General features: G+C 44.1%; 2 protein-coding genes across 12 annotated transcripts in view; one reads left to right on the forward strand and one right to left on the reverse strand.

Moving 5' to 3' along the window:
• Window positions 1-4,769: 4,769 nt before the first annotated feature.
• HAUS8 (HAUS augmin like complex subunit 8) lies at window positions 4,770-13,124 on the reverse strand. Of its 3 annotated transcripts, none has more exons than XM_082072330.1 (11): window positions 13,018-13,124; window positions 12,359-12,429; window positions 12,224-12,279; window positions 11,829-11,925; window positions 11,092-11,205; window positions 9,844-9,926; window positions 9,301-9,372; window positions 8,895-9,053; window positions 7,362-7,503; window positions 6,255-6,396; window positions 4,770-5,590 (listed from the first exon to the last, which is right to left on the reverse strand). In XM_082072330.1, exons 2-11 carry the CDS (start codon window positions 12,426-12,428, stop codon window positions 5,470-5,472), a joined length of 1,056 nt encoding a protein of 351 aa, XP_081928456.1. In that variant the 5' UTR covers window position 12,429; window positions 13,018-13,124; the 3' UTR covers window positions 4,770-5,469. The 3 variants fall into 3 exon arrangements, with proteins under 3 accessions (XP_081928456.1, XP_081928454.1, XP_081928455.1); XM_082072328.1 differs by lacking the exon at window positions 13,018-13,124 and adding an exon at window positions 12,779-12,831; XM_082072329.1 differs by lacking the exon at window positions 13,018-13,124 and adding an exon at window positions 12,519-12,554.
• A 152-nt stretch (window positions 13,125-13,276) lies between these two features.
• Window positions 13,277-22,273, forward strand: part of MYO9B (myosin IXB) — a 39,547-nt gene continuing 30,550 nt past the window's right edge. For 6 of the 9 annotated variants that reach the window (XM_082071917.1, XM_082071919.1, XM_082071921.1 and 3 more), the window contains exons 1-2: window positions 13,286-13,306; window positions 20,435-21,328. In XM_082071917.1, coding sequence (XP_081928043.1) covers window positions 20,492-21,328 — 837 coding nt within the window. In that variant the 5' untranslated portion in view covers window positions 13,286-13,306; window positions 20,435-20,491. Of the gene's footprint in view, window positions 13,307-14,948; window positions 14,967-20,434; window positions 21,329-22,273 lie in introns of those variants that run through there. The other 3 variants (XM_082071925.1, XM_082071924.1, XM_082071918.1) reach the window with 3 other exon arrangements.

Genomic DNA, 22,273 nt, shown 5'->3' on the forward strand with positions numbered 1-22,273 from the left:
GAATGATTTCTGCAGCCCTCGCTGGGACTCTGAATTTCCCCCCAACACCACACACCTGGGTTAAGGTAAGCTGCTAGAAAAGAGCAACCAAAAATTACAAAATACTATTCCCCCCAGGTTAGCTCTGGTACTTGAACCTCCGTTCTATTTCTTCTAAAAATTCCTGATATGGAATCTAGTATTTTACTCAGCAAAAACCAGAGATTTGTATCCAAAAGTCAACTCAATAGTTTACCAAAGGCCCTTTTTTCCTTCTAGCTTCTGACAAAAAAAAAGCAGCAAATCAAAGTTTAAAAATTCTTTTTGGATTCATCACTTTCTCAGATACGTGCACAGAACCCTCCATGCTGCAGTGTTTTCCTGTCTGCAATGTAGCAATACTAACGTCTGCCTCCTGCCCAAGGGCAACGCTTAAGAGCACGATGGAATCCTTTGATTAAAGAGGATCAGCAGGCAAAACGAAAATGAAGCACCTCTGCTGTTCTGATGGTCCAGCAGCCTATAACTGATGCACAACATCTCACCACTCAAAACAATGACTTTGGTAACAGTCCTGCAAAAATCAGGTGTGTTTTGGGTACATTTCACCTTGGTAAAAGCTCCTCTGGCAACAGACTCCAAAGAAGCACCAGGAGTCAGCGCTGAATGAGGGATGCAGCACGGCACGCTTCTCAAGCGCAGCTCCATCATCCTCAGCTGGAATGCTTTTCAACACAAACCAGTGCATTTCTGCATTTCAGAAATCACAGCTAGAAATCATCATCATGTGGAGTACGGCCCTTTGAAATCACAGCTCACTTTTTCAAAAGGAAACATTTTTTCCAAATTGAAGATTTTCTACTTGATATTTACTGACTACAAGAAATATCAGGCAGTTACAGTCTCTAAGGACTGCAAACCATCTTCTAATTATGAAAGTATGTGCAATCCTGTAAATAAGGCTAGACTCAGCTTGGTCTGAAAAAAAAGGAGGCTTTAGATATCATTTCAAACTATTTAGTTACTGAAATGGAATTTTCTGTGCCTGCCAAAATGAATCCTATTCAGTGTGATGCAACAGGTGTTGGAATTCCAGCAGCCGCCTGCAACCCACATCTGGTAACCGTTAGGAGTTTAAAGGAAGTTCTGTAAGAGCTGCTTATGTATAAAAACTATTCATCAGTCAAATCTATGGGCCATATTCACCCACCCGCTTGCACTGTGCATAGTTCAGATTTTTATTTCGTTTACAAAAAACATAATTCTGCTTCTCATGAAATGTCAGGAATCTCAGGCGCCTGTCCAGGTTGGAAGCGCGGGGGGATCGGAGCGGCCGCGTTGGAAAGGTGAGAGAGGGCCTGCAGTTTGTACAGGAAGGCATGAGTACATCTATATTTGTTCTGACTAAATCTAATTTATACCCTGACTGCTTGTACATTCTCATCATTACTCTGCAGAACAATTCCCCCCCACCAAGAATAAGGTCTTAGTTATTTTTTACATCATTATATCCACAGTAATAAAACCCACACCCATTTCTTCACCTCTCAGTTTTGTTCTCCCTTTGTGTTTCTGTGACAGCTTTTCTGTTAATCAAACATGGATTTCTAACATAGAAACTGTAAGTGCAAAACAAGCGTCCTGCTGCCTTTGTCACAGCACCGCAAGCTCACCCGCGATGAGCAGAACATCGCTTCTCAGAAACTACAGCCTCAGTCCAGATACAGGTGGTACAAACAAGACTGATCCTGCTCCTGGGAATACGAGTATCTCTACAACAAAATTACAAGGAAAGGATAATTAAAGAGCACATCCAAAATAATACAATCTGTGTAGCACATAACAACAGAATAATGATATTGAGAATATACTCATTACACAGTTCTGTTAAAAATGCTTATTAATCATCTCTGGAACAGGAGAGGCTGACATTCCATAGTACATTTTAATTCCTGAAATAGTACTAAGAAATCATTCATACGGGCAGATGCTCATTTAGAACATGAACAGAGCCCTGTGCTTAATCAGGGTGGCTGTCCTTAGGGTTGTCAATTCTCCACATTTAACAATTGATAGGACTTGCATATCCATTATCACAGAAATATTTTAAAAGGAACCCATTAGAGGCATTTGAGACTCCTCCGCAAGCCTAGTCCTCCACCCCGCGCCGGCTTTACAGACCACACACAAACGCAGCGGAAGAAACAACCTAAAATAATTTCTGCGAGTTGAACAGGAATGCTCACAAAATCACTGGAAATGCTCTTAATTGGTGTGGCTCAGTGGTGCATTTCAGGGCCGTTAGATCCTCTGCCGCTCTGGAACTCTTTTCATGTCCTGGCAATCGCAGTCCAGCCAGCAGTTTGTTTATCATATTCAGTATGAGTTTCCGGATCTCCAACAAAGCGGTATTTACTCCGAGGCAGGGAAGACTGCAGTAATCCAATAAGTTCTCATTAGCCTAAAATGCAGAAACATCTGCTGGGGTCATGAGCTGCGTACTTGCTGTTGATGAGCAAAGAATCAGCTCCGTTCCAAGCCAGTGTGAACAAAGAACTGTGGGGCTGGGGGTGGTGGTGAAGAGACCAACGGGCCTCGATCATCTCCTGGGCTGCGGCTCCACTCTCATGCACCATAGGGATGCTCCCTCACCTCGACCCCTGGCGACCCTATCGCTGAGAACACAGGAATTACAGCAAAAAACGCTTTGACTCAGCCCTCCTGCACTGGTGGTTCTAACAGTCGGGCAACAGCAGCATAACTGAAGAGAATGTGGTCAGAGCTCCCCAAGAAACAGCCGGCTCCGGACAGGGCAACCCGTGCCGAGCAGAACCTTGTTTAAAATGATCTTTGCCAATCGTTTTTTAGACAACTAAGCATTTTGCAGAGCATTAATAGTTACATTTCTGTGCTCCCTCCTCTCCACCCAGGCTCTCAGACCTAGCTGGCTCATTTCACAATTGATTTCAGTTTTTAGAAGAGAAAAAATGCCTTTGCTTCCTCAAAAAAACATACCTTAGGACACGGTAATGTTAACAATTGGTCAATAAGATATTCTGGACTAAAAGATGAATACATAGGTAGTAAGAATAATGCAAGTTCAGATAGAACACAACTAAATCTACGCTGATACAACTCACAGAAGGAAGAACACAATTATAGGTTAAAAAAAAAAGAGGGAGATTGATAACTTGAATAAAAAGAGCCCTTAAGTTATTTAGAATTCCAGATTCAAAGCACTGTCGGAAAATAAGCCGAAAATACAAAGTGGTGTCACATCTGTTTAGCTGCTGCTCCAGTGATTCTGCTGTTCTTTGTTGTTGTTTTGTTTGTACAGTGCAGCATCTAATTCTGTGGCTATTGCAAGGTGGAGGAGCCTAAAATACTTCTGCAAAGAGACAAACCAGAACCACTTATAAAGACCATTCGGAAAAATTCAGATGTGAAAGTCTCAGTTCAAAATAGTTTAAGACTCTTTCCTGGAGGGACTGAGCTGCTTTATCTATTAATAACACTTGTTCTACCATTTGTACAAAGAATCACACAAGTGTTTAATTGAAGGAAAAGAATGGCCAGAATGCTCAAATCAATGCCTGTGATTCTTCTGGAACAATGAACACACATCCCCAAGCACTTCATTGTTTTGTACACGCAGTTGGCCTTTAGCTCCAGGACTCCCCCCTTCCCTCCAGCCGGTCGGACAGACAGCGGCTGCCGCCTGCAGCTGCAGCGCTGAACTGCTGGCCCAACAGATTCCGAGCCCTTCCTGGGGATGGCTGCGAGCAGAACCGTCCTCCTCCGCCCTTCTGCAGGGAAGAGAGCTAAGAGCGCTCCACTTCAGCGCAAAATTCATGTTGCTGTCTGTTGCTTAAGTAACATTTGGAGATATAGATATACACACATGAGTATCTCAGTGGTAGAAAATCACTCAACTGAAAAGCGTGGACTTAATTTAAAAAGTATTTCTTAAAAAAAAAAAAGAGGTCTACCACCAAGAAATCCTGGGAAAGACATTCTGCGCTATGTCTGCACAGACACAAAATTATCAAGGCACTAACACTTGATTTTCATTTCATCCCTCTCCCCTCATATTTAAGACAACCTCTTAACTTCCGAAGTCTCAGAGTGACACTCTTACTGTGAACAGGTTAAAGGCACGAGGACACACATCCGAGCAATTATCAGACCTAGGAAGAACACTCGTTTGACCAGCAGTTTCAGCATATAGGAGCCTTTCTACCGAGATCTCCATCCACCAAAACTGAACGACTACCAGTTTGCAGCCATGACTCGACTGCTTAGCAGAGTTCTCCATCCAGTGGCCAACTCTGTAGGCGCAGCTCATGTTCCTGACCCAAAACATGGTCCTGTGCACAGCACCCACAACCGGTGGGCTGAACGGCAGCACGTACAGGTGAACAACGCAAAACAGAGCTTTTGAAAAACCACCACAGAAAGAGGTTCCACAGGTAAAAAAACCACAGGATACAGAAGAGAGAAATGCATTCCACGTACAAAAATGGAAAGTACGCTGAAAAAACCTGCCACATCTGGCATGTATGTTCATAACAGAACACACTCACTCTCACGCACTTACTCAGTAGTTACGTTCACGCTCTTCTGGCCTCAGTACTTGGGTACCAGGAGGTCAGGGCTTGCCATTGGGACTGGCCAGATCCTCTAAGGCCATCACTCACTGCATATATTGTGTAGTATCAGACCTATGTAAGCCCAGATGGAAACAAAAGCTTCTGCAGGAGATCAGTGAAGATATTAAAACGTGAAGGCTCTTGATATAACACTGGAAAATAAGTCTTTATTATTGAAAAGAATAAATATAATCTTTAAAAGTGTCAGTTTAATACAAAAGCATTTCTGATTTTAATTAATTGTTTCCAAGACCATTAGGCAACAAGTTATCAAAACTTTTCACTTGTTACAAGTGACCAGGCTCCTTCCAATCATCAGCCCTCATTATTTACTCCCCTCGCAGGTTTTCCTCCCAGCAAATCCAGAAATAAGGGACAATTAGAGTTCCTCCAGAAGCTCTTCACTGAGTGACCAATGAACCTACAGATCCTCCCAACGAGATCGGCACAGGCACAGTCCCACCTACACAATTCCACCCCTACGTTGTGATCCGCTGCCCTCTAAGGAACACTACTTTGGAGAGAGAGACAGAGCAGTGCACTTGAAGCCAGTTCCAAAGAAGTAAATTAATAAATTTAAGAATACAGACGTCCCATTTGCTAAGAATAACGTTTCCTCTGATTTACCTTTCAGTATTGTCAAGGCAGAAGGTGATGAGAAAGGTGTCACAGGAGACATTTTAACACGAACTTATGGGACAGTACACAGAAGAAAACCGCACTTCTCACGTTAGTAAGTAGACACGCTGCTGGTTTCGTATTCCGGACAAGTTCTATGTCCATCCAGGAAGTATGCTGGCATTGATTTAGCACCCACTCATTAGCAAAACGACACACAAACTCAGTCGAAGTACCAGCGTTTCACAACATCTAGTCCATGTCTCTCTTCGCATATTCTTTGGTTATGCAGAGAAACTTCTTTACTCACTTCAAATGACAGGTTCTGCACTTGTTTGAAGCTCCTGGAACAAAAGAAGCAAGCTAAATCAGTTACTCTGGAGGAGAATAACCTCTGCTTAACTCCAAAGGTTCTGCACCTGGACTTTGACATCATTCCCCTACCATGGAGCCACCAAAAGAAAAAAAAAAAAAAGTAAAATGTGAATTTTCACAGAATCCCAGAATGGGAAGGCAAGTTTATGATGCTTTCTCTCTTCCTCACGCTCTCAGCAATACTTCATATTCGTTGACACAATACTCGAGGAAAAAAAAACCTCTTCTGTGCTCCTTGTACCTTCTTGAGCATAATATCTTTGCGTGGTTATTAATTAAGACGTAAGTGCTTCCCAGTTCACTTTTCTGTTTCCTGGAGTTCTCCACTCTCCTACATATTTGCACTTCACCAGGGCTATTCGTGCTCATCGAAACTCTCAGCTGAAGTGTCATGGCACACTAAAGTAGTTCACTTGGAATACACACAAATAACCCCCTCAAATGTCTTTACTTTGACTGTTGGTGAGGTAGGGACAGAAATACAGATGTCTGATACAAACAGAATAATTTTAGTGCCACTATCCCCTCAATTAATTATCTTCCAATATACATTCTGGGTATATTCTGGTGAGACTATAGATTTTTCTCTGAATATTAAGCCAACAAGTCTTTTCACCTGATTGTTGTAAATACCTCTGAAGCTCTTTATCCAGTTCCTGAGAAACTTCTTTAAGGTCTTCCAGTACACTAAATGCTTCCGCACCATCTCCGGCGCAGCTTGGCATAACTTCTGACACAAGCTCCTGTGTGATGGTTAACTGCTTCCGCACTTCATCTACAATATGAGTTGTTAAAGATACTTTTTAAAAATACAGGCAATGGCATCAGTTAATACAAGCTTAGTCAATAGCTGGAGTAACCGCAGAAACAGATGGACTAGATGAGGCTAAACTACGGTTTGTTCAGCTTTCACACACTATGAGAAAGCTGTGAAAACCAAATTCTTTTTAGCTATGAAGACTAACAACAGAACAGGCCATTAAAATTGCTAAGCGAGCTCTCATTTAGAGTATGCCAAAGATTTTGACAAGACAGAAATGGAATAGTAAAAACAAGTTTAAAACATCAAAAATTCCCTGGCATGTTATATATATTGGTATTGGCACGTACCCCAACGTGAAATTCATCCAGTCATTTCCTTTAGCAGACACAAACGAAAAATATGCACTTATTTCCTTTCAGACCTTCTTACAAGAATTCTAAGTTCTTCAATAAACCTTTTCCATTTGTTTTAAAGTGCTAACAAGATTCTTGTAAATGGTTTAAGAATCTCATTTCTTGCAGAGCAGCAGCTCAAAAATGTAACTTTGTGTCCAGACTTCAACACAAAATACAAGTACTAATTTATTAGACATTCTTCAAGACATCACACAATATATTTAAGGTCTAGTTCTACAGGAAATGTGAGCGAGTCTACCCATGTGACTTCATCCCTCAGACACAGAAACAAGAAGAGATCAAGTATTTCTACAACTCTACAACTTGCTTACCTGTTTGGAATAAGAGAGGAGGACGAATACCATGAATACAAGTAAAAGATACAGAAACTTGTTAAAGAAAGTGTGCATGAAGACTGCCCTAGCAAAAAACGTGACTAATATTGCAGCCCAGTGTCTGTACAAGCACTAAGAGCACACGCTGTTCCTCCAGGGGCCACAGATAGATCTAGCAATAACAACAGAACTTTAGCATACCTAGAACACTTGCTGAAACTAAATTTAGTGAATCAAACTTTCATACCAAGGTATGTTAGCATATCTCCTTCTATGTGAATATTCTTGATGGGTAATTCATGCCTAGTGGCATCCAGGGAAACTGCAAAGCTTTTATATTGCTCTTTAAACTGCTCACAAACAGGAACAAGGGGAGAAAGTACTTCCATCTGAAAAAGACACAGGATAAACCGACACTTGTTCAAAAGCAGCCATTTTGTTAGTACAGACCTGGCTCAAGACAGAAAAATAATTTATAAAAACCCCAAATGCTTGTCAACACAGGAATGCAAGAATCCCAGAATGTGAGGGGTTGAAGGGCCCTGGAAAGCTCATCCCGTGCAATCCCCCCATGGAGCAGGAACACCCAGCTGAGGTTCCACAGGAAGGTGTCCAGGCGGGTTGGAATGTCTGCACAGAAGGAGACTCCACAACCCCCTGGGCAGCCTGGGCCAGGCTCTGCCACCCTCACCGGGAACAAGTTTCTTCTCAAATTTAAGTGGAACCTCTTGTGTTCCAGTTTGAACCCATTACCCCTTGGTCCTATCACTGGTTGTCACCGAGAAGAGTCTGGCTCCATCCTCCTGACACTCCGCCTTTAGATATCTGTAAACATGAACGAGGTCACCCCTCAATCTACTCTTCTCCAAGCTAAAGAGACTCAGCTCCCTCAGCCTTTCCTCACACGGGAGATGCTCCACTCCCTTCAGGATTTATGGATGTGCAGATTGCCTGACTGCTCCCTAACCCAGTCCTCATCAACCAGGCAAACTCCTCCACCGTCCTGCCTTCCTCTGGGGCCTCAGCGGTACGGGCTCCTCAGGACAGCCCCGGCAGAGCAGAGAGATACAAAGAAGGCATTCGGTGACTCTGCCTGCTCTGTATCTTGTGTCAGCAGGGCACCCACCTCGTTCATCAGTGGCCTACATTGCCTCTGCTGTTAGTTTGATCTGCCACGGATTGGAAAAAGCTCTTCCTGTTGTCCTTGACCCCTCTTGCCAGGTTTAATTCTAGAGAGGCCTCAGCTTTCCCAGTTGCCTCCCTACGCCCTCTGACAACAAGAAGTTTGTGGTGTTACTGTACCCTTTAACAGCTTTTCCTTTGCCTAAGACAAGACCAGTTTCCTTGATACTGTAACTCAGAGGTCTTAGCAACACAGCAGGTGAAAGTGTTTTATACGTGATACTTTGTAATTAACAGTGTATTCTCAAAAAGACAAGTCTTGTTTGATTTTTACAATGCATATTAGTTAAAAGCAAACATAGGTTTAGTTTTGAAAATTAATTATTCACAAGTAGTACTACCTGAAAAAAGAGGGGAGGGTGTAGCTTCTAAGATCAACTACTATCAAGTATTTCATTAGAAATTTGCCTTCTTACAACCAGACCAAAACCGTTACTGTCTAACATATAAAAATAAGACAAAGAACAGAAAAAATTGTACCCCAGCAACAGAAAATTGTACCGCAGCAGGCCGCAGAAGCAGAGAAGTCTCTGGATAAAGGACTACTTCATAAATGAGCTTGTTTAAATACAGAAGCATAAATTGTAATAAAGCCTACCTGTTTATCCAACGCCTCGTCAAGTTTCTGCTCTCTCTCTTTGAGGAGAATTTCACGCTTTAACTCGCAGATCTCTTCCTGTAGTCTCTCCTTTTCTTCACACAGCATTATTAAGTTTTCTTCTGCTTTCTTCTCCAGCTTGGCAAGATTTTTTTCTGCCTATTACATCCAAAAATATTTACAACTCAATGAATGCTACATTTAAATCATTAACATATTCTGAATAGCTTAATTAAATTGGCACCAAATTCAGTCTGAATTTTCAAAGCAGGTCACACAGTTTTACTACCATAAACATATTAAGTCACAAAAATCTAACTTTTATGGATCAGAAAGCATAGAATTAAACAATTCCTCAAAATCAACTTATTCTATCTGAAACACCAAACTCTTGACTGAGTCTTACCTTCATTCTTAGATAAGTTAAAAGCAGTGTCTGAGATTCCAGCTCTTCCATCAGAGAATCACGATCCTTTCCCTTCAGAACAGAAAAGAATAGTTTGGTATCTAAACAATCATTTTTTCAACCTTCAAATACATAACAAAGTCCAATTCATCTCTGGAATCATCATCAACAGCCTGATGGAAAAAGTTTGGGTTCTTAAACAACACATGTTAATTGAATATACTTCCTTGTTCTACCACTTTTTGTAATGTTACCAGCAGATTTTCGTAATACTGGTAGAGAACACGAAGTTTCAGTGCTACATTGAATGAAATCTGTAAACGAGGCACTTCAAATGAAGTTGGATCAGTGTTAGTTTTCTGAGAAAAAATGCCAGAAAATATACAGGCTGTTTCAAAAAGAGGGACCCAGTTTCAAAGCAGTATATTTCACAACGGCAACACGCTACAATTTGTGCGCTGGGGGAGGCATCTGGCAGTAACCATTGGAAATTCTGTGCCCCACATTTTTAAAGTGGGGTGAAATGAAAGCAGTGAGACTCACCTCTTTTTTGGGTTTTTGTTGTGGCCTTGTATTTCTTTTGCAAGCAGATTTTGAAGCAGGAGTCTTTTTGCGGACGCTTTTATCTGCATCACAACAGAAAAGTTACTGCTCTCTTCTACCAAAGTATATAGGCTGGGTCAACATACCATCAGGCTCTTCAAAGGCAAAGATAACTTCAAAATCATTCTGTGTACCAGTAAGGAAGACTTGTGCTCTCTTTCTGGCTCTGATGCTACTCACAAGAAGCTGTGGATCATGTGAGCCTTAAGTAACAGTTACAAATAGATGTGAGATAATTTTCAGAAGGGCTGATAATCTGACATCCATCTATTATGGGACCGAAGACCTGAGAGTACTTTGGATGATTGGGTAGTGAGGTGACTGCGAACTGGCTGAAGGGAAGAAGCCAGAGAGTCGTGGTCAATGGGCAGAGTCCAGTTGAGGCCTGTATCCAGTGCAGTGCCTCAGGGGGCAGCACTGGGGCCGGTGTTATTCAATATATTCATCAACGATTTGGACAAGGGAAGAGAGTTTATTAGCAAGTTTGCTGATGACACCAAGCTGGGAGGAGTGGCTGACACTGGAAGCTGTGCTGCCATCAGAGACCTGGACAGGCTGGAGAGCTGGGCGGGGAAAAATGTAATGAAATAGAACAAGGGAAAGTGTAGAGTCCTGAATCTGGGCAGGAACAACCCCAGGTTCCAGTATAAGTTGGGGAATGACCTATTAGAGAGCAGCGGAGGGGAAAGGGACCTGGGGGTCCTGGGGACAGCAGGGTGACCATGAGCCAGCACTGGGCCCTTGTGGCCAGGAAGCCAATGGGACCTGGGGTGGGTTAGAAGGGGGTGGTCAGTGGGTCAGAGAGGTTCTCCTGCCCCTCTGCTCTGCCCTGGGGAGACCACACCTGGAATCTTGTGTCCAGCTGTGGCCCCTCAGTTCCAGCAGGACAGGGAACTGCTGGAGAGAGTCCAGGGCAGCTTTCGAGGTCCCTTCCAATCCCTGACATTCTGGGATTCTGTGATTCTGTTCTTTACTATTTGAAGTTAAACAAAAAGAATAGTGCACCCAAAAGACACTAAAAATCAAGAGGTTAATTTAAACCCTGAACGTCTCAATACCTCTGCTTAAAGACATAGAAATAACATTCACTTTATTTAACAAAATCCCTTTGTGAATACAGTAGAATACAAGGGTTACTTACACATTAAAAGTAACAAAATATGAAATTGAGTATGAGTGTGAGCTTACCGCCAATGGCTGAAAGATCAAGGTCTGGTCGACTAATTTTGTCTTCATCTAATAAAGTGGACTGCAAGTCACCTTTCTCAAAACTACTCTGACTCGATGAGTGAGAGGCAACATCTGTAGAAAGAAGCTGTTATTAAACTAAAAGAACTAGGACGGATTCTGCACCAGTTCACAATCATTTATGCTTTCACTAATACATGGCAATCTTACACAAACTTTCACACACTTATTTTACATACACTGTTTGTATACTCCCTAACTTAACTAGAGATCAGGCAGTTCAGAACGTTATCCTCTTAAACTCTTCACAGTTCAACAACAACCCTCATATATGAAAAGGGAATAATGTTATTTCCTCGGGATTTTCAAGTCAGGGTCTTACCAGAAAATTCTTTTGCAATTATTGTAAAAGAAATAAAAAATGGACTGTTTTGCAGAGAGGGATTTTCAGTCACATACTTTGGGTTTATAAAAAAGATTAAATTAACAAACAGGGCAGTTGCAAGGGCATAGTAACAGAATGTTCAAAGTCTTATGCAGAAAGCAAGAGATTTGCTTATTTTACACTTCTTAATGCCACATCAAGTTCCTTAATGCCCTTTGTATACAGAAAATAACTGTCAGTGATGTAAGTGGTACAAAACAGCATCTCTTAACATTTTAGAGTCGTTAAGAGTTCCGCAGGTCAGAAATACAAATTCACAAAGGAATAGCTTTTAAATTCTGGTAAAACCTACCAGCAGGTGTTTTACATTTCTGAGGAAGAGCTGATCTTGGTTTAGTTCCAGAAGATGGTTTAACAACGGACATTGAAACGGAACTTGCAGAATTATCCTGACAGTCAAGAAACAGAAAAGACTTAACATAAGCAGTAATTATGATCAGAAATATAACTTAACTCCGATTCGAATGCTGACAATAAGCAATTACAGTCCAAGTGTGTCTTCGGTGCTTTGCAAGTCACCTGAGTACAGTCCCAAGCTTCCATCCCAGTCTGCATCTAGTGCTACACCATGACTCATTCATAACGCCAGCGAAGTCATTTTTTGCTTAGTTCTCACTGCCATACACCCGAGCCGCCCCTCAGACCGCTTCTATCCTTCACTGAGCCCAACACCGTGGGTCCAAGTACCTTCTTGGCATCTTTCTTATCGTAGTCCAGGTAGCGAGACTTGACGACTCTTCCTCCTGCAGAAGGAGCACAGGGAGCTCAGTCGGGCCCGGCCCGCGCTTCCCGCCTCGGGTTCCCCCCTCAGCCCACAACCACCTTTCCGCTTATTCTCCGACGCTTCTCCGCCCGCCACCGTAGCACCGCGGCCGTTCGCCGGCGCAGACATCCTGCAAAGACAAGAGCGGGAGATGACAACGGCCGCGAACGACGAGGGAGGAGGAGGGCGGGGAGCCGCTGCCCCCCCTCACTCTCTCACCCTCGCGCCGCCTCAGCCGCCCTCCCGTTCGAACTGCCGCGCACGCGCGGCCCCGCCCCCGCCCTTCAGGAGAGGGAGCGGCCGCGCGCGCCCCCTGGCAGCACGGAGGAACGAGAGCAACCCACTCGGGACAGGGGCCGCACGGCCCCCCCCCGCGGGCGATGCCTCCCACCCGGGCTGCGCCTGCAGAGCCTCTACCCCCCCTCAGCACCAGGTTAAGGGAGCAACGAGAGCCTGACAACGCCTGCAGCATGACTGACCGCAAGCGCTCTTCTTTCCTTTGGCGGGAGCTGGCCATTCTCTGTGGTGAGCCCCACGAAGGCCCCGCGAGAGAACTTCTGCCCCGGCGAGCACCAGCAGGACCGCCGCCTCCGCAGCAGGAGCCCTCACAGCGCCGGGAGGCGACGCTCCCAGCTGAGGACCGCACTGCGTTTCTTTGGTTTGTACAAGAATACACCCACTCCTGCTTCTCGCCGCAGGGCCCTGCCTCAGAAAGCACCTGGCTCCCGCCGAGCACCCGTTCCCGAGCCGCTGGGAGCCGCGGGCGTGGGCGAGGCCGCTGGGCCGGGCTGGGCCGAGCACCGGCCGCCACCACCCCGGGCGGCTCTTCACGCCTCCCGCCCCGGCGCGTCGCGCGGTCCCGCCGCCGGGTGTAGCGCATGCGCAGTGCGCGCGCGGCGCTGAATGGGCGCCGCCCTGCCTCCCGCTACCCGGAAGTGGCGAGCGGCGCCTCGGCGGGGCCTGTGGCGGGCGGCGGTGCTGGCGCCAGCGCTTCAACACCGGCTGAGGTAACACGGCAGCGCAGCGCGGCCCTGCGCCCCTGATGGGCGCTCCCTTGTCTTCCTTCCTTCCCCCTCTCTCTCCTCCTTCCCAACGGGTGACAGAACTCTGTGGTTGTGCCTCCTCAGAGTGTGCCTCAGATTTCACACCCACCCGAGCTCCGGTGTGGTGGGGACCTGTGGGTGGGCGAGCGGGAGGGGGCGGCTGGCGGGCGGGAGCCGGGAGGCTCCGCCGCTCCCCTCAGGAGCCCGGGGCCGCTCCTCGGGGCGGTGGGGCGCTGCCCCGGGGCCGCGGTGGGGAGCGGGACGAAGCCGTGGGGTGTCTGGTTCCTGCGTGGGCTCGCAGCGGGCGGGACGGTGGAGGTGTTGCCGCCGACTCGTTTTGGAGAGCTGGCCGTACCCCGAGGGAAGGAGCCAGCCTCAGCTGCGCCTCCGGCTCCCCGGGGTTCACACCGCAACCCGGGCACGGCGCGGTGCTCGCAGCTTCCACCTCCAGCTTTACCGATCTGCTTTTCCGACAGCCGGTAAACTTTTGTGCAAATATCTCAGCATCTTTCGAAAAGCTCGTTAAAGCTCTATTTTGTTTGGGTTTTTTTGTTTTATTTTTGGGTGACTCTTTATATCCGTGCTGCTGCTGCGTTGATTCGTGCTTTCTCACAGGGACCAGCGCTACCTAATACACGCTTCTTGCTGTTTGTATCTTGGTAGCGCGGTGTCTTTTTGCAAAGTTTGCATTTGTGGTCTCTGGAAAGTAAAACTTTTTCAAGCTGGGAACTTCTTTTTGTTACGCATTTGTAGACTAAGCACAGCAGTTCCATCCCCATTTGTGACTATTGTGGCCATACGGTTGATGTAGGTGTGTGCAATCCTAATGTGAGATGACTTATCAGTAGAATTTTTAGCCTTGTTTTCTATTACTCTGTGTTTTAGCAAAATTCTTACCCAACTTTATTTGCAAGTCCTGTTTGTGAAAAGTGAGAAGTACTTTGGTTGCAAATGCATTCGGTTTTTGATTTTGCCTTCTGGAAATGGGTGGCAGTGCAGCAAAGGGCTGGAGATGATCTCAGGCTTCTGGCAGATGCAATTAGCCTTTCGTAGATGTCATCAGCGCCCTCCACGTTTCTAGTGGTATTTTTGACACCTGTACGTTGTGCTGATGAGCCCCCTTTTTTTCTTAATTCACACAAGTTCAACCTAAAGTTTGCTAAAAATGTTTCTTATCGGTGTAAATGCAGCACTAGACCAATGAGATTTTTTTACTTCCTTTGTTGATAGCTGTGATGTTATTGAGGATAAAATGAAAAAGGCTACAAAAGGTGATAGAATAGCCTCCCAGGTTCTTTTGGCTTATGCTCTTTACCTCTAACACTCAGGTTTCTTAGCCTTCATTCCTTGTTTTCTCAACAAGGCCACATTTTCATTTCCTCTGAATCACACTCGAGCGCATCTCTCACTCTGACATCACGCTGTTTGTAAGGTAATGACATGGTGTAGAGCTCCAGTGTCGCTGGCAGCCTGATAAGGGATCCTCGGCTGGAGGTGAAATGCTGGGTCTGAGTCACCGAGAGGAAGCCGAGGTCTGAGCTCAGGTGCTTTGGGGACGGAGGTTGGGATCACGCTCTCAGGGGCTGCAGGGAGCAGAGAGAAGCCAGAACTGCCTGTAACAAAGGTAATTGCTTTGATTTTTTTTCCTCTATTTCACTGCATTACTTGCATTGCAATCTCACTTCTACTTTGTGACGCAGTCTGTGGCAGTAACTTCTCTGGCAGGGTTGATTACAAAGAAATATGTTGTGAATTTGCATGCTCTGTTGAGAACTACACCTTTTGGAGCAGAAAAGGCCAAGAGCTTTAATTAAATAAAACCAGGATTCTAAAGTTGTTTAGTCCAGAAGAATTGTTGATGGCCGGTAAAATTATTGAAGTATTACTAGGTTGCTAAGCAATTTTCAGGTAATCTACAGATGTCGTGATTACCGGGAAAAAAAATTAAAATTAATCATGCTTAACTAACAGCAACTGTGTGTCCTTCTGACATAAGGTAAGGCAAAGGTTGAGGCCTTTGTGTCACCTGTAACACACAGTTAATTGTGGAAATTTTGGGGTGTATCTATAGCCTATTATCTTGCTGGAAATTCCTTGCTTTGGAAACCAAGGGTAAGTAATAGCTGGCTGTGTTTGAAATTGCTGAATGTTTTCAATTTGATCAGACACAGGGGTCTCTCTTGGGGATGGTCATTGGCGACTCTGGTATTCGAGAATATTAGAGGTCAAGGACTCATGATATGTGTCTGCTTCTGTGTTGAAAATGACTTGATGAACAATGGGAGAAGCTTGAGTCTCTCAGTTTGAGGAATGCAGCACTGGAAATGTACATGAAAATATGAAGAACTGGAATATTATAAAGTTCATCCTCAACAATTTTGCTGTAATGGTGGCTTTCCTTTTTTAACTTCACTATGATTCATTGACTAAATATGTGGCTTCAAATTATGGCCTTATTTAAACTAAACAGATACCCTGCGCTGATTGGGGCAAAGTTCTAGAATTTTACTACACTACTAAGTGGGCAATGTTGCCTTTAATGCGTATTAAAAAATTAATTGATGTAATGGAGACTTGAAAACACTTAGAAAATGCTGTGAGATTACCACATAAAATTGGAATTTTGGTTTTCTATTTCTATTAACGTCTGGGCAAAAAGTAAAATCACAAATTTATGATAAATTACGTAGCCTACTACATTCCCTCTACAAAGTAGTTACCTGAAGTGTTGCCCTACTTGGTGATTTAAGGGACAAGTATTGTACGTTCTATGAAATTTGTCTAGCACTATTCCAGATTTACTCCTCTTCCATCTCATTTGAAATAGGTCCTGTTAAATTACATTTTACTGGCACAATGAGACCACTGTCACAAGGGTGCAAATCATATATCACTATATCTATCCTTGGAACACTGCAGCTGTTGTCCTGCCTGTGCCCACAGAATTAATACAGTCTAACATTTGGGACAAAAGGTTAGAATCAGAAGCTTTGCATGTCTGACTTCTTTGGACTTTTTTTGTCTTGCCCAGCTTGCCCAAGTCTGTGTTTGCATCTGTGAAACAGGCCTGTGGTGAAAAATGACGCTTTATTGTGTTCTGTAGGTGCTGATGACTGAACTTAGTAAATTCTAATTGCTGTGAAGGTGTATACTTTTGTGTTACAAAAGGCTTGTGCAAAGTAAAACATTTTAAGGAAAACAGGAAGGAGTCCGAATGTGAAGCCTAAAATTAGTTGATGTGCACCTAGTGCCAGCTTCTGCCTCCCACTTATGAAATTCTCTAACACACAGCTTTGTTTTTTCCCCACGTGTTGGAAAGGAGCTGCTTATGAGAAAGGGTATTGAAAGAAAGTGAGGTAACTTTGCAGAATTTCCATCGTCAGAAAGAACCCAGCGGTGGTGGCTGGGCTGCTGTTCTCCTGAGTTGGCTGGTTTGCATGCTGACCTGTATGGTTTCATTATTACCTTCTACTCTTGTATTTTTCTTCCAGTATTCTTTGCACCTGGATTCAGGCTTGTGCTTCCTTGATGAGCCAAATTATGTTGAATAAATATTTCAATCGCTTAGGAATTCCCTAAGTTATTGGAGATCATATAATTAGAAGGTATCATTGTAATCACCTGTTCGGACCACTTTTGACATGAATGAGAGGGGGCTGGCCACTTGGGGAGAGTATCAGGCTGTTGTCAGAGGGTGTAGGGAGGTAACTAGGAAAGCAAAAGCCTCCTTAGAATTAAACCTGGCGAGAGGGGTCAAGGACAACAGGAAGAGCTTTTTCCAATCCGTGGCAGATCAAACTAACAGCAGAGGCAATGCAGGCCACTGATGAACGAGGTGGGTGCCCTGCTGACAGAAGACACAGAGAAGGCAGAGTCACCGAATGCCTTGTCTCTGTAGAGACAAGTGTAGAGTCTTGCGTCTGGGTAGGAACAACCCCAGGAACAACCCCTGACCTAAGTTGAATACTGGGACTCATTAGGTAACCAGCTTATAATTTGTTCAGTGTATGCTCCTTTGCTTTTATGTTCCAATTTGTGGGTTGAAATATTGTTTAGTATGAAGTCAGAGGTATACCAAAGTCTGTCTCTTTTAGAGCGGTGTTATCAGCAAAGAAATTTGATATCCTAAGACAATAACAAGTAGTTGGAGACCAGTAAGTTTTCCCCAAACCTCCGTGGTGACTAGATATTCTTGTTCTGATTCTTGGATAGAAGAATTTAAGCATCATGTTATTTCTTCTTGCACTCACGTAGCGCCTTTTCAGCTAGATAAACTGCGTGACAAAAGCAGAGTTGGTTAAAAGACATTAGCAGTAATTGAGCGCTACTCTTCCTTAAATGACTTTTAGAATTTAATATTTTTCTTCTTAAAGTCTCATGATCAGTATTAAATGATTCAAAATAGGGTATCTATTTTGAGTTGTTGGATGCAAGAGCAGTCTTAAAGCTCCGTGCTGTTGACAGCAAGCGAGTAGTGTCTGCATTTCGTATCTGGTTAAAACGGGGCACTGTTGTGCGGACTGCCTTTCTGTTTCCTGCTGATGTGACTGTGCATTGAAATAATGTTTCAGCAAGTTCTTTCTACTGTAGATTATCTTCCAAATAATTCCTATAGGGTGATGGGTGCCTACTTGAGCTTCCATTGAGTTGTATGACTGCACAGTTTAGACATCTGTATGTAGCATAAATACATTAAGGTTGATGTTTGCATGTTGCTTTGTCAGAAATCTGTTGTCTCCAGGATGAGAGGGCTTTTTCTTTCCAGATTTTCAGTCATACACACCTGAGCAGACACTACCAGCTATTGCATTGCTGCTTACTGTAACTGGCCTGGGTTTTTCACCGGTAGAGAAGAGGCCATTTGTGTTCCGGTTTCCTCTTTGGAAAGTCTGCTATGGGAGTCTTGAGCAACACACCAGATCTTGGTAGAACACGAGATGAAGTTAGGAAACGTGTGTTTGCGAGGCCAGAGGTCAGCACCTGGGCCCAGCTCTTCTGCGTGGGCAGAAAGTCGGTGCCGTGCTCCTTAGGGTGCTGTTTTGGTGACGGTGCTCCCGAGGGGACTTCCTCTATCGTACCAGACTGTGTGTCTGAAACTAATTGCTGAGGGGAGAAAAAAAAAGGAAGTTTGCACTAGCCTGTCTGCCTTGGACTGGCCGGGGGGCTGGAAGGAACGTGGTCACTGTTCTTTTTGTCTGTGCTCTGGAGTGATCTTCCCCATAAGCAGCAGTCTGCTGTAGGTTCTACTGTACGTTAAAGTGCTTGAGCTTCTACAGGTTAAGAATTCTTTACACTTGCATAATTGCTGCAGACTTATTAGCTAGTGGCCAAGGATAATTATAGGAAGTGGAGAGGGGCCTTTGAGCTCACTGGTCCATCCTTCTGTGTGATCAAGTTCTTGCAATAAGCTCTCCTTAATAAATGAAGGATGAAATTTAATGGGGAAAAAAAAACCCCAACCATTCTCGGAGGGATCATAGTGCTTGACCAGAGATGTGCTGTGGTTCGCCTTGCTGTCTGTGGCTTGCTCAGCCTTCCTTTTGATGAGTAGCCACTAAAAATTATCCCGCTTGCATAACAATGTCTTCTGTAAGCTTGCTATTCAGAGTTCCCTTAAAGCGTGGTTCTCTACTTTGAGGCTGTTCATGAGGCAGAACTCTGTCATAAGTTTCTGTGAAGTGATTCATTCCTTGCAGTGGAAGTGGCAGCTAAATGCTTCCCACTCTACTGATTTTAATTTGAAATGATTGCTCTCTGTGGCCTTATGCAAGTTCCTGTGCAGTTGCTTAGTGGCAAAAAGCAAGTTCACTGGCATTTCTCTGCCTTTTTTGTTTTATATATTCAGCGTGTAACTGTATAATTGGAAGACTTTGTTCTTGAAACAAAAATGGAACTGATATTCTGGGTATGAAGTTCTACAGACTCTTGAAACAAAGGGGGTGCTTCATTATCCGTCTCCTTTTACTTCTCCTTTACCCGTTGAACTAGAGCAGTGTAAGCAAACCTGGTCCTGGTGATCTGAATGTACTGAGTCACGGCCGAGGGAAGAATCACTGGCAAAGGCACAGAGTGTTACTGAGCGTAGAGACTTTTAACTTGACGGTAAGGAGGAGGCTGATTTCCGTGAGGTCGATGTTAGGTTGAAATTAGATTGCTGGCCTGCATCAGGGATGAAAGGAGGAAAAAACCATCAGAAGGAATGGTTTTTGGAGCCTCTGTGACAGATATAAAGGCTCGCGAATGAAGTGGGTTATTTGGGATCTTGTTAACTGAACTGATAAGTAGTTGCAATAAGATTAATTTTACTTCATTGCCTAAAATGGAATATAAAGCATGTTCAGACCTTTCTGTACCAAGGATGTGGTTCACTGAAGTGAAGTTAGCAGTCTGTCTGGGTACCTTTTGCGTGTTCAAGAAATCACCGGTGTGCAGGGTTGGAAGGTCCATCAGGATCTGCACTGGGGTAAATACTGTACCTGACTTGTACCTTTCATGAAAAGAAGTCAGTGGGGGAAATGAGAAAACAAAGTGTGGATCTCGGTGCTGTAACCATCCTCCTCCTTGCAGCTGTGCTCTGCTCCTCCTGCCGCGTTCCTGCCTGCTCTGAACCTGCGCTGCTGATTTCAGTGCCGATCAAACCCCGTTTCCACCTCAAGTCGCTTGTGCAGCTTTAAGGGAGGGTTTATGTGGGAGTCTGAATAAATGTTTGTGCAGCCATACAGTGAACCAGGTCAGGGAAATGATCTGGGTTAAAACTAACCTTGGGGAAAGAAGGAAGTTTCAATGTGGACATTTATCCCAGTTCAGTTTGCTTTGTGGCTGGATGAATGCTTGTGTTGCCATAACAGGGAGGAAGGGATGGCAGGGGAATAGAAGGAAGAGTGGAAAGAGGACAGGTGTTGTGACAGCTACCCACTGCATGAGACGGGCTGAACAGGCTTAATAGCACTAGTGTGCATGAGTAGTGCATTTGTTCTTTAATAATTGGCTATCTACTTTATTCTCATCCTTCAGAAAACAGTACCATGCCCTAAGACCTCTTGTACGCATATTTTTTTTAACTCCTGACATTTTTATTTTTCTTTTTTTTAGACAATGGGCACTGCATATTAAGCAGAGGTGGAAGACTGAAGCCCATTTGGGGGCAGAATGAGTTTGAAAGATGCTGAAAGTGCAGTTTGCCAGGCAAAGGCAGCCTATAATCTTCATATTTACCCCCAGCTCTCGACAGAAAGTGCTCCCTGCTGCAAAGTGACAGCAACCAAGGACAGCACGGCTTCAGATGTCATCAAGGACGTGATTAATATCTTAAACCTGGATGTCTCGAAACATTACGTGCTGGTGGAGGTGAAAGAAACGGGTGGTGAAGAATGGGTACTTGATGTAAATGATTCTCCTGTTCATAGGGTTTTACTTTGGCCTCGTCGCGCTCAGGATGAGCATCCCCAAAAGGATGGGTACTACTTTCTTTTACAAGAGAGGAACACTGATGGGACCATCAAATATGTCCAGATGCAATTGCTTTCCAAGGAGACAGATGCTCGGCGGTTGGTTGAAAGGGGTTTTCTTCCATGGCATCAGGAGGACTTCGATGACTTGTGCAATCTGCCCAACTTAACGGAGACAACGCTCCTAGAGAATCTCAAATGCCGCTTTCTAAAGCACAAAATTTATACTTACGCAGGAAGTATTCTGATTGCAATTAACCCCTTCAAGTTCCTGCCCATTTATAATCCTAAATATGTCAAGATGTATGAGAATCATCAGCTTGGGAAGCTGGAACCTCATATTTTTGCCATTGCTGACGTGGCTTATCACACAATGCTTAAAAAACATGTGAATCAGTGCATAGTTATATCAGGGGAAAGTGGGTCTGGGAAAACTCAAAGCACAAACTTCTTAATTCACTGCCTCACGGCTCTGAGCCAGAAAGGGTACGCAAGTGGTGTGGAGAGAACTATTCTAGGAGCCGGACCAGTTCTGGAGGTAAATGGATGTTGAAATTGCCTTCTGTGAAAATGTTTCTTGCAAACATCAAACAGCTGCTGTTGAATGCTACTTTGGAGAGTCGCCTACTTGGTTTAGGCTTTAAATATCACTGGGCTGTGCTGGTGCTTGGCTGTGTTGTCCAACTGCTTCTAATTGATTTTCCTTAATTCATCCTTCCATTCAGTTGACTTCCTGTTGCTTTTAATTTATATTTGACTTAACTTTCCACCACTAAACACTAACGTTCTGGGACAGAGGTTACCTGTGTTTTCCAGCTGAGAGTTTTGATGGCATTTCAATCAAACTGTAAGTAAATGTTTTCACAAAAAGACTGTTCCGCTGAAACATTAACTGCTTAGTGTAATCGTGCCTTTGTGTGTAAGCATGTCCTGCAGCATTTTCATGAACTTGCTCTTTGAGGGAGTTATTTCCTTTCTACAATTGTTTGTGAAGAGGTCAACATTGGTAGTTGGGGAGAAAGTGTGAGGTGGTTTCGGCTTTTGATTGCTACAGCATTTCTAACAGAAAGCAAAACTAAATGTGCGGGAAGGGGCACAGCGGATCTTGCTTTAGGTATCAGCAGGACAAACTTAATCTGATCTTTTAGGCTTCAGCCTCTCCTCATTGCTTGCATCTGAAAGAAAAGACACTGAAAATTTGGATGCAGGTAATGGTCACCCGCAGTAAAATCTTCAACAGCAAGGAGCCCAAACACAGCTTTAAATATTCTCCAATGTAACAACAGTTTCATTTGAAAAAAAGCAAGCTTTTTAGATAAAATGTGAAAAAGCAATGAAGTTAAACTTTAAAATGTGTTACATTTATAACTGTGATTTGGAAGCTTTTCTGTAAAGAATGAGGAAAAGATGCGAGTTCTTTTTTGCCTTCCTTTCTGCTGCTTGAAAGAAGAAGTAAAATAGTTTGAGGTTTGTTGGTTGCTGG

The sequence above is a fragment of the Streptopelia decaocto genome (assembly GCF_964273445.1).
Source record: "Streptopelia decaocto genome assembly, chromosome: 24".
Taxonomy (NCBI): Eukaryota; Metazoa; Chordata; class Aves; order Columbiformes; family Columbidae; genus Streptopelia; species Streptopelia decaocto.

Coding starts and splice junctions, on each gene's coding strand:
- HAUS8 (XM_082072328.1), bottom strand. CDS start 12,816: ATGGCCAGCTCCCGCCAAAGGAAAGAAGAGCGCTTGCG. Junction 11,206..11,828: donor GAAATGTAAAACACCTGCTG/GTAGGTTTTACC, acceptor TTCTTTCTACAG/ATGTTGCCTCTCACTCATCG. Junction 6,397..7,361: donor AGATATGCTAACATACCTTG/GTATGAAAGTTT, acceptor CTCATATTGTAG/ATGAAGTGCGGAAGCAGTTA.